The sequence below is a fragment of the Pelophylax lessonae genome (assembly GCF_965119305.1).
Source record: "Pelophylax lessonae genome assembly, chromosome: 5".
Lineage (NCBI taxonomy): Eukaryota > Metazoa > Chordata > Amphibia > Anura > Ranidae > Pelophylax > Pelophylax lessonae.
Genome location: NC_138772.1, coordinates 317036555 through 317048773, shown reverse-complemented (window position 1 = coordinate 317048773; position 12219 = coordinate 317036555). Strand labels below are relative to the sequence as shown.

Below are 12219 nucleotides of genomic sequence, written 5' to 3'. Positions count from 1 at the left end.
CAACACAGATTTTCCCCAATGCGCGCTCGTGGGAGCGCGTGGGGAGCCTGTCTCTGGGAGGCCGTTTAAAGACGGCCTCCCAGAAATTCGAGTCCGCGCTGTAGCCGTCTATCGGCAGGTGGTTAATAAAAGGCTGCTTTGGCCATTAAACTCCAATTATGGTGTCCAGTATTTTACTTGGGTAAAGAAATAAGGGAGAGGTTAGTCAAGCAGTTCACAGAGACAAAATCATCTTTCCTGTCAGTCTCCATGGCAGCCTACGTGTGGGTTAACCCCGCCTCCACTCCAAGGGTATAGGACCCCCCTCCCATAAATTTCAGCTCTCAGGTACAGCAGGTGTTCCTTTTTTGTCCTCCTCCAAGGACCTACAATTCTGATGTCTTACTATTGTCCGGCTTACCTCAGGATACTTTGGATGGTGTCTGCATGTCCAGGGCCCAGCCACGGGCGGGTGAGTGACATTTAAATTCCCCTGCTCTCTGCGGTTGACTGAAGCCTGGCCGGCGTTTTCTGACATGGGTCTGAAGATTCTCATTACATCTCTTCATGGCAGCGGTATTTGTTATTTATGTATACCTTGTTTGTATCCTTTTCTGTCACTATGCAGCGTTTTGTTTGGCCCCAATGTCGCTGGAACGCTTCCTGCGTTCCAGCAACCCTTCCTCTTCCTCCTCTGCCTCCTGCGACCAATCGGTGGACGTTTCGTAGTCCCGCACATGCGCACTGCGTCGCGAACGAAGCCGAGGCTTGGTTCGCGCATGCGCACTAGCAATCACGGCCGCATCACCGCTGGCGTCATTCCGGCGGGAGATTTAAGCAGCTGACGGTTCCCCTGTACTTCGGGAAGTACTGTGGGCGTTGCGGCAGCTTCCATGTGTCTCTGGATTCCTTGCTACAGGTATGTGCAATGGATATTTGACTGCAGAGGGGGAGGGGGGGGGCGGATGGTTTGCTACCTCACAATGTATCACTATCTTGGTGTCTGATGTGTATTACCTTTCTTTATCAGTCTGGTTGTTGGCCTGAAGTATGGATCCTGCGTCACTGCCCTCCTGTGGCCAGCCCTCTCACAACAGGTGGGTGCTGGCATTTTTCAGGGGGGGGGGGGGGCGGGGGAGGGCTAGCTGGTCCCTGTTTCATGGCTAAATCCAGTGTCTCCCCGATTTTCTCTTTTTCCATCAGCTCTTCCAGGCCTGATTTATCCCAAGAAAGAGACCCTGTCAGACCTCGTGGGAGTTCATCCTCCAGATCAAAGCGCCATGAATCTCCATCAGGGAGTAGGCAGCAGGGGAGACGCTCTAATTCCTCCCCCAGACACCACAAACAATACCAGAGTCACCACACATACCAGAGAGCCTGTTGGGGTTGTGGGGCGCATGTCCCGGAGGACAAGTCTCTATGTGAGCTATGTTTTTTCTCAAGCAGCCGGTGAGAGGGTGCACGAGGACCATGGATTGGAATCTCTAGTGAAGAGAATAGTGCAACAGTCCCTGAAAGAATGGGGTACGGTCCAAGCACTTGGTCCCACTACGTCCAGTTCTCCAGCGGAAGTGCAGGAAGATCAAGGCCCCTCTCAACCGAGCATTACTTCTGCAAAATCATGTGACAGTGATTCGGAAGAAGAAGGGGCAGTAGGCGGCTTTGAGTTTGCCCTGGTTTCTCCCCTGATCAGAGCCATTAAGGAAGCTCTAAGATGCTGTGTCTCCCCAGAAAAAGCAGCGGAAGTTCTTCAAGCACCTCGGCAAGGAGCGTGTCAACTTCCCTTCCCTCTCTGAATTACAAGAAGTGATTACTGAAGAGTGGAGTAAAGGGGATAGTAAGTCTTCCCTATCTTCCAAACTTGGGAAATTATATCCCTTCAAACCTGAAGATGTCGCCCGTCTGGAATCTGCTCCCCTTGTGGATGCTGCAGTTACAAGATTAGCAAAGCATGTTACTTTGCCCCTGGATGACGTGGTTTCCTTCAGAGATCCCTTGGACAGAAAAATAGATCTAGACTTAAAGAGGATCTATGTGACGGCCGGAGCGGCCTGCAAGCCCGTTATGGCATTAGCAATGATGTCTAAAGCCTTGGAAGTCTGGGTGTCTGATATTGAGACTAAACTTGGAAGCATCTCGGAAGAAGCTGTTGAGAGCTCTCCTATTCATGAACTCAAGTTGGCTACAGTATTTTTAGGAGAAGCATCTATTGATGTTCTGCGCCTTCTGTCCAGATCAATGTTATCTTCAGTGACGGCAAAAAGGGCCTTGCGGATCCAGCCTCTAAGCAGGCATGGTGTAAGATCCCTTTCGAGGGTACTTCCCTTTTCGGGAATAAATTAGACAGCGCCATTGCAAAGGCTACTGGCGGAAAGTCAGGCTTCCTCCCGCAGGATAAATGTTTATTTGGTCAGAAGAAGCCTCAATCTAGGAGGCAATACACAGAGATCGAGAGATGCCCGCTCTTACAAACCTAATAGAGACATTTCCGGAGAAATTGGAGAGGTGGTCAATCTTCTACTAGGAGATCATCCAAAAATCCAGCGCCTGCTGGACAAGAATCCACTAAATCTTTTTGAGATAGGGCCCGTTCAGACATGCCAGGCGGGGGCACGTCTTCTGCATTTTCAGCGTGTCTGGACGGCCTCAATCACGGACTTTTGGACCGTAAGGACGGTCTCTATAGGCCACAAATGGTCATTTCTGGCAGATCCGGTTCCACGATTCATTCCAACTCACTTGCCCTGTCTAGAAGAGAGAAGAGAAATCTTGCTCGCCTATGTAGATGCTTTGGTGGCTCAAGGAGCAGTAGTTCCGGTTCCAGAACAGGAAAAATTTCAAGGTGTTTATTCACCCCTCTTCCTAGTCCAGAAGAAGAACGGAGCCTGGAGGCCCGTTATAGATCTTACATACCTGAACAAGTTCATAAAGAACGAAAAATTCAAGATGGAAACACTCTCAACTATTCAGAAGGCAGTACTGCCAGGAGACTGGCTCGCCTCAATAGACTTGAAAGATGCATACTTTCATGTACCCGCGGCAACCGACTTTCACAAATATCTCCGCTTCTGTGTTCTGAATCGACATCTTCAATTCATTTGCCTACCCTTCGGCCTGTCTAACTCGCCCAGAGTATTCTCCAAAGTTCTCCTGACTGTAGTGGCCCTCATAAGATTGAAAGGAATACGTCTACATCATTACTTGGACGATCTTCTGCTGCTGTCTCAAGAGAAAGATCAGTTATTGACACACAGAGATCAGGTCATTTCGACCCTCAAAGAGTTTGGCTGGCTGTTAAACCTACAAAAAAGTCAGCTGGAGCCCACTCAGCGCCTAGTTTATCTTGGGGCGCAATTCGACACAGTCGAGAATTCAATCTCTCTCCCATTAGAAAAGATACCGATAGTGAGGGAGAGAATCCTTCCAGCTCTTTCTTCTCCTCGGCTGAAAGCCTCTCAGTGCCTCAAAATCATTGGCACCATGGTGTCCACGGCTCCAATGGTCAAATGGGCTCTTTGGCGTATGAGACCCTTCCAGAAAGGGTTCCTACAACAGTGGAACCCAGAAGAGAGGGATCAATACATTCATATCTCCTCCAGCATGAGATCCAGTCTTCTTTGGGGGCTGCAACGCAGGAATCTGCTCAATTGTCACTCTCTGATTCCAGTCTCATGGACTATAATCACAACAGACGCCAGCAACTTAGGTTGGGGGGCTCATTGTCTGTCGGAGATGACACAAGGAAAGTGGTCTTTTCAGAGACACACACCAGTCTCCAATATACTGGAGCTCCGAGCAGCCTACCAGGCTCTTCGATCTTTCCAACACCTGGTGGAAGGGAAATCTGTAATGATTCGGATGGACAACACCACGGCAGTGTCTTATGTAAAGAGACAAGGTGGGACACGGAGTCTCTCTCTACTACGAGAGTTAGACCCAATTATGTCTTGGGCCCAGGCTCACCTAGTCGATATCTCGGCAGTCTACATTCCAGGTTCACAGAATGTTCAAGCAGATTTTCTGTCCAGGGTCCAGTTGAACCACAACGAGTGGTCTCTCCATGTGGAGTCGTTCAAATAGATCCTGTCGCTGGGAGTATCTCCCGAAGTCGACCTGTTCGCCTCTCCTTGCAACCACAAGTTGGAGAAGTATGTCACGAGAGGCAAATGCCATCAAGCCTACGGGACAGATGCACTAACCGACAGGTGGGAGTTCAGCAGGGCATATGCCTTTCCTCCAGTACCCATCATTCTCAAATTTCTGCAGAGACTTCAAGCGGAAGATGTAGAAGTAGTGATGGTGGCGCCTTTCTGGCCAAACAGGCCATGGTTTCCGCTGCTCCTACAGCTGAGTTACCGGGACCCGGTCCCTCTTCCCCTCAGACCAGACTTGCTTCTTCAGGGAACATCAGTGCACCCCTGTCCTGCAATTCTCCGGTTGACGGTCTGGTTCTTGAGAGGGAAAGGTTGGAATCGCTCGGCTGCCCATCTACAGCCATTTCCACCTTGATGAAAAGCTAGACGGCTAAGTACAAATAAAGTATACTGCAGAATCTGGTCAAGATTCATGAAGTCTGCATATCCAGAAGGTATGTCTTCCTCAGTCCCTGGGATTCAAGAAATACTAAGTTTTCTTCAGGCTGGTCTGGATATGCCCCTTTCAGTGGCAACTCTAAGAGTCCAAGTTTCGGCATTGTCTGCCTTCTCTGGGGTCATGTGGACCCAACACCCACTTATTCAACAGTTCTTTAAAGGAGCAGTCAGGCTCAATCCTCAAAGAAGACTTAGGTTTCCAAAATGGGATCTACCCCTTGTCCTAAATGCCCTCTCAAAAACGGGCATAGAATCCTCTTCTTCTATCAAGGATCTGACCATCCAGACTGTCTTCCTGGTGGCCATTACTTCGGCTAAAAGGGTCTCTGAGTTAAGTTCCCTCGGCTGTAGAGAACCATTTCTGACTTTCTTCCCAGATCGGGTAGTACTGATACCCATGCTGAATTCAAATCCGAAAGTCACCTCAGTGTTTCACCAGGATCAGGAGATCGTCCTGCCTACTTTCCGGTCCTCTGATGAGTCCAATCCTCATCCGTTGGATGTAGGAGAGTCCTTAAAAGTCTATCTTCAAGCAACTGCACCATTCAGGCAGTCTGACAACCTCTTTGTCCTGTTCTGGGGGAAGAACAGAGGTAAACCTGCTTCATCCAGAACTATCGCATCATGGATAGTGGCAGCTATCCAACAGGCCTATAGAGCTGAGGGTCTGGAAAATTCCTATCAAATACTTACCGTAATTTTCCTTTCCTGATAGTCTCCATGGCAGCCGGAGTTCCCACCCTCTCGTCTTGGATTCGGCTAAGATATGGAACACCTGCTGTACCTGAGAGCTGAAATTTATGGGAGGGGGGTCCTATACCCTTGGAGTGGAGGCGGGGTTAACCCACACATAGGCTGCCATGGAGACTATCAGGAAAGGAAAATTACGGTAAGTATTTGATAGGAATTTTCCGTTTTTATACCCTAGTCAAGTAATTCATTGCAGACAGAACTTTCAGGCACTAAATGCATGAATTCCACATTTCTTAGTATGTCAATGACCCTAATTCATCCAATTCATAGCATTGCTAAAGTGGTTTTAAATCATTATCCCATTCAGAATTATTGCTTGATTGGTGGCTTTTTCGGCGTGGGGCTACCCTGAAATTCCATACCAGACCCGAAGGGCCTGGTTTGGAACCTGGAGGGGACCCACACGCTGTTTTTTTTCCCCATTTTGGCGTGGAGTTCCCCCTCAAGATTCTCACAGCGGAAGTCGCGCCGCAAGTCGGATCATCCTGATCCGACTTGCGGTGCGACTTCCATTCAAATCAATAGGCTCCCATAGGGAACCATTGATTTTGAATGGAGGCAGAAAAAAACGCTGCTAAAAGCAACGTGGCAAAACATGCAATAACGCCAATGGAAAAAGCTACTGAAAGCACGTTTTTACAGCTGCTTTTTCCGGCGTCAGAACTAACTTTGACGCACGTTTTTTCTAACGCCCCGTGTGCATGGGGCCTTAAAAGTAAATGTACGCATAGACCTTAGACAGCAGTCTGAAGATATAAATGGTTTAAAGACTGGTTTACGAAAGATCTTTTGTAGACTTCCAGTCCTATCTTATGTCTTTTTTTCCATCATAAGATAAATATATGATTTCCAGCAACATAAACATGCATTTCCTGTGCTTGGAATCATTTATATTTTATCCAGTGCCATCAGAAATATTTTATGAAAAAACTATATTTTTGATGTCTTTCAAAGATCTTTCACAAGTTTAGCGACCAATGTTTAATGTTGTCTCAATTACATGGACTTATGTTTTTCAAACATATTTGAGATTGTAGCAAGAAGATTTTTAACCAGATTGGCCTTTTTAGGTTTAGTCATCCTCAGTATTTCAGTGATCGAAATGCAGTTTCTCAAAGTGAACTGAACCGGCCACAAAACAAAATGCTTCGGCTCTGCTTATGGGTGTGTAGCACCCTCCTAGGTAGGTGCTAGGAAAACACATTTGGTGGCTCTTTTCTGCTTCTCAGGGGAGCCTGATCTGTTAGTTTGGTCTGTCACATGTTTCCAGGTGTGATTTATTTGGGTCTAAGGGAGTCTCCCCACTGTATCCAATAAGGAAGCTTGTTGGACAGTGGAGAAAACCTGACCAGTAGCACACTAGGGTTTATGGCTGTCCCAGTGGGCGGACATTGCCACAATGCATCCTGGGATGGGCAATAAATTCTGAGGGAGTATATGACAGGGTATCTTTTGTTTCAGGGGATTCCTATAAAACCAGGACATTTTTTTCAGCGGGAATGCGGCAGAACGCAGTCCTGGCGCCTCCAGCACTGACTGTATGTAATAGCAAGGGGTGCTAGGGTGTGCTGCAGGATCAATTGATGCTGGCTGCTGGGAGATTTATTTAAGGTGGAGGGGATTTATTTTTGCAGGGGGGTATATTGTTGCTGAGGAGGTCTATTGTTGCTGTTGGGGGACCTACAGTTGTTGGGGATGGGTCTTATATTGCTGGGGGTCAGTTGTTGCTGGGATATGTCTTCTGTTGAGGGAGGGATCTATTGTTGCTTGCTGATGGGTAGTCTACACATGTAGGGAGATGTTCCGGAAGTCTATTGTTGCTAGGGGGGAAAATTTGTTGTGGGCGGTCTATTGTTGTTAGGGGGATCTATTGTTGCTGGTAGTGGGGCTATATTGTTACTGGCTGCAGGGGATCTATTTTACTGCTTTACTTAGTATCATTACCAAATTCCTTACAAATTAATTAGCACCACAAATTGATAATGAAAAAAAGCCCTGTATAGAACACATGGGAAATATTAAAACCAAAGGGCAAACGTATAATTGCTTTCCAACCAACTAAAAAAATAGCACGTTTTTGTAATCTTTGTAATGTGATAATCTAGCATAGCCTATGATGACTGAGCAAGGACTGGAATGTGCAGTTTCTCCAGGTGAAGCAAGTGGGAAGCATTGCACATAGATTTCTCTATCACCGCCAGCTGCATTGTAAAATAATAGATCTCACTGATTGGCCTACACAATATAAATCAGTGTTCATTACTACAATTCCAGTCTTATCATAATAAACACTTTTTATACTTAAAGCGGTAGTAAAGCCTGCTCTGTTATTTTTACCTACAGGTAAGCCTATAATAAGGCTTACCTGTAGGTAAAATGAATATCTCCTAAACTTTCACCGGCGCATGCGCCCTGCAGGTCCGGCATACAGGAGTGATATCATGGATCTGGCTACTCACAGCGCTGGAGCCCGCAAACCCAGAAAAAAGGCAGGGGGAAGGTGTCGGTCCTCTCAATGGTCACCGGGCACCACTGGAAAGGCTTTGTTCTGGGGTAAGTATTTCATAATGTGCTAGTATGCGATGCATACTAGCACATTATGCCATTGTCTAACAGCTCTTTTTTTTTTTATTCTGCAGCTGTTTGCTTCCACTTTAAGTGCTAAGTATTAGATGCGGTAACAATTTAGAATGTATATTGAGATAAATACTAATTTGTTGCTATAGTTAATTGAAACTTTGAACACACTGTAATTGTACCTTAGCTGCTTACTAACCTGACAATTGTTCAACCATGTGTGATCAGCTACATATGGAGGAAAGCCCACCACCTGGATAATCCTTCGCTAACTACAAAACTGCTGTTGACAGCATGTTCTTATGAGTGACTCCTTCTGCATATAGCAATCCTGACATATAATATATTACATGCTTCTCCTTTATTTATCTGTTATTTTTCTAAATGTTTAAACACGATCTACATTCTTTTAATAGTAATGTCTATACGAGCTAGAGTCATTACAAAAAGTATTGTAGGTATTTAGTAAAATGAAAGGACAAGCTACACCTTTGACATAACATAAAGCAAACTCTGCAAATATACAGCAATAGAAACACACACAGTACAACAAGATACATTAAAGGAAGCCGAATATGCATAGTATAATTGTATACAGATACCAGCCCTTGTTGTTTTACAAGCACATCATTTAATATGGAACCTTTAGGCTTTTACTTTAAAATAGAACTATAGATACATTTTGGTTTTTTTTGGATAGAGCAAAGGAGGGTTATAACCCCTGTCTGATTTTTTTTTCGCCATCTGTGTCCCATTGGGGAGATTTCCCTTCACTTCTTGTCCCATAGCCAAACAGGAAGGGAGGGGAAATCCCTGCAAATGAAAGTGGTTGTAAAGTCTCAAGGTTTTTTACCTTAATGCATTCTATGTATTAAGGTGAAAAACCTTCTTTGCTGCAGCTGCTACCCTCCCTTTTTCTTACCTGAGCCCGATCAGATCCAGCAATAAGCAGCTCCAGCCGCTGTTTCGCTCCTCAATGGACAGATTGATAGCAGCAGGAGCCATTGGCTCCCACTTCTGTCAATCAAATCCAGTGACATGGGAGTGAGGGGCAGGGCCAAGTCTGTGTCAGTGGGACTCAGAACAGCTCCTGCACGGGTGTCCCCATGGAAAGCAGCTTTCTGTGGGGGCACCTGATGAAAGCGAGGAACCAGAAGTGCCAGTGGGGCACCCCAGAAGAGGAGGAACGGGGCAGCTCTGTGCAAAACCCTTGCACAAAGCAGGTAAGTATAACTAAAAAAAAAAAACCTTTACAACCCCTTTAAGGGAATTCCTTGGGGACCCCCAGGTCACCAGAACTAGTGTCTCCATTGGAAGAAATCCTCTCTATTACTTTTCTATTGCCTTTTACTTTCCTTTTCAAAGATAATGGTAAACAGGACAAATAGAGTGGGGGGAAATCTCCCTAACGGGGACACAGACAGCAATAAAGACCGACAAGCGTTCTAATTCCTCTGCACTCTATCCAAAACCAAAAAGTTTTAACTTGGTCCTATCAGAACAACCAATAGAAATGTAATCTTAGAAGGTGCTCCTTAAACCTTCATAGAAAGTCAATCACCTCAACAGAGGTTACACTGGAGAAGTGTCTTACCTTTTCCAAGCCAGTGGTTCCATCTTGAATTTCATCAGGAAGCAGTATAAACATACTCAACTCATTATTCACATAGGGCAGTTCAATAACTTTTGTCAACAAATCTCGCACATGGGCCATTGGAAATTCAGCTTCTTTTTGCATCATCTGCACAGGCTTGGTTTCATTCTAACAACAGAAAGCCAAGATTACATTAAAACTCAGTTACATAAGTGGTAAGGTTAAATAAAGACACCAGTCTATCCAGCTCAACCTGTATAGGTACGTGTGTTCAAAATCATTTCCCGTATACCTGTATACTGTGTTTGCTAGGATACCCATCCAAGAGTTTTTAAAAACTATCAATACTTCCCGCTTACACCACCAATTGTGGAAGTGAATTCCACATCCTTACAGTGAAAAAACCCCTACGCAGTTTAAGGTTAAACCGCTTCTCCAATTCCATTGAGTAACCCCCGTAGACTGAATAGTTTATTCCCTATGCCAGAATCACCATTGAGGTATTTGTTTATTACTATCTTATCACCTCTCAAGTTTCTCTTCTCCAGAGAGAATACGTTTATTGTTTGTAGTCGTTTCGTGTAACTAGGTCCTCCCGTCCCCTTATTACCTTGGTTGCTCTTCTCTGGACTCTCTCCAGTTCCCTGCACCTCCCTCCTGAGGATTGCTGACCAGAACGAGTTTTTTGGCGGGATTATTATTTTATCTCTGGAGTAAAGTCCCTTTTTCATGCATGCTAATATTATGCTAGCTTTGCTTGCTGCAGCTTGCCATTGCATGCCATTGCTAAGTCTGATCTAGTAGGACCCCCAGATCTTTTTTCCGTCCTGGATTCCCCCAGAGGTTCTCTACCTAGCGAGTAACTTCCATTCCCATTTTTAGCCCCCAAGTGCATTACTTTACATTTTTCGACATTAAACCTCATTTGCCATGTAGGTACCCACCCCATTATTTTATTGAGGTCCTCTTGTAAGGTTACTATATTTTGCTGTGTTTGTTTGTTTTGTTTGTTGTTATTTTTTGTTTATTGTTTTCTTTGTTGTTATTTCCCTACTTAGCTTTGTATCGTCCGCAAACACTGAGGCCCCGTTCACACTGGGGCGACGCTACTTCCCGGGGCGACCTGTGAAGTCGTGGTGCGCTGCTCGCACCGCGACCTCGGAGCGGCCGGAACAGACTTCATATCATTGAAGTCAATGCAGGTCACTCCAGATCGCCCCAAAGAAGCTCCGGACCCTTTTTCTAAGTCGGAGCGACTTGTGTCGCTCCTATTACAACGGGTCCACAGCTTCTCTATGGAATGCGACCTACGGCGACCTGTCAGGCGACCAGGTCGCCTGACAGGTCGCCCCAGTGTGAACGGGCTCTTAGATTGAGCTATTTATGCCAACCTCTATATCCTTTATGAAAAAATGTAACAGAATTGGTCCCAGGACAGAGCCTTGGGTTTTCCCGCTTACCACTGCAGACCATTCTGAGTATTTGCTATTTATCACCACCCTTTGAACCCTGCTCTGTAACCAGTTTTCTATCCATGTACAAACCCTATGGTCCATGTCTACAGACCACAGTTTGTGAATTAAGTATCTATGGGGGACTGTAACGAATGCTTTTGCAAAATCCAGATCCACCAGATCTTCCCTTATCTAGATGGCAGCTCACTTCCTCATAGAATGTTAACAGATTGGTTTGGCAAGAACAATCTTTCATAAACCCATGCTGATTACTATTAATGATACTGTTTTCATCAGCAAATTCTTGTATATAGTCCCTTATCATCCACTCCAATAGTTTCGATGTTCTATTGACTGGTCTGTAGTATATGTTTCGGCCCTTAAAAACTGGTACCACGTTGTTCCTTCGCCAATCAGCTGGTAGCATTCCTATCAGTATGCTGTCCAAAAAAAATATTAAGGCAGTCTGGCTATAACCTGACTGAGTTCTTTGTCACATGGTGAAGGACACGTTTTGATGTATGATCTCATGCATGTCTTACAAAGTTATTTGCTTTTATGTTAATCTCAGTCTTTCTATATACTGAGTCACCTTATGGGAATTTATCACTATTATTTGGAGCTTAATAGATTCCTCAATTTAGTCTGATTAATTTGTTTTTCACATGTATTGATTTATTTATTGGTTTATGCTCATTATCATTTTCACAGTGCTGCACCTTATATATACACTGCTCAAAAATTTAAAGGAACACTTTGAAAACACATCAGATCTGAACAGGGAAAAAAAACTCATGCTGGATATCTATACTGATATGGACTGGGTAATGTGTTAGGAAAAAGAAACGGGGAAAGGCCCTGGCAAAAAGAGTTCTATTTAGGAGGAAGGGGACAAGGCATATTGCGGTATATTCAAAAAATACTTTATTGTTGCAAAAATTTAAAATTTCCACACATCAAAACCATAACATATGCAGACTACACATAAAGGGTAAAAATGACAATGTTGCCTTTTAAAATGCACCTAAAACCAAGCATACACCAAATAGATACAATGAATGTAATGATAACAGGTGAAGTTCACATATACTGATCTGGCTTCGGCAAGCTGCAGGTAACCTGAGTGGTGTCAGCTGTGCATCAGCTGTACAGACACACCGAGGACGTGCGCACCTGTCATATTGCCAGTAAACTAATCAAATATAAATTGCCATATATGTAACAATAAATGATCATTCCCTTGATAGAAAATGGATCAGAGTGTCAGTCC

At 44.9% G+C, this 12219-nt stretch overlaps 1 protein-coding gene across 1 annotated transcript in view; it reads right to left on the bottom strand.

The window, feature by feature from the left end:
- Positions 1-12219, bottom strand: part of LOC309555957 (leukocyte elastase inhibitor-like) — a 45104-nt gene that overhangs the window by 5566 nt on the left and 27319 nt on the right. The window contains exon 5 of the mRNA XM_082258184.1: positions 9496-9663. Within this exon, the coding sequence (XP_082114310.1) occupies positions 9496-9663 (168 nt within the window). The remainder of the gene's footprint in view (positions 1-9495; positions 9664-12219) is intronic.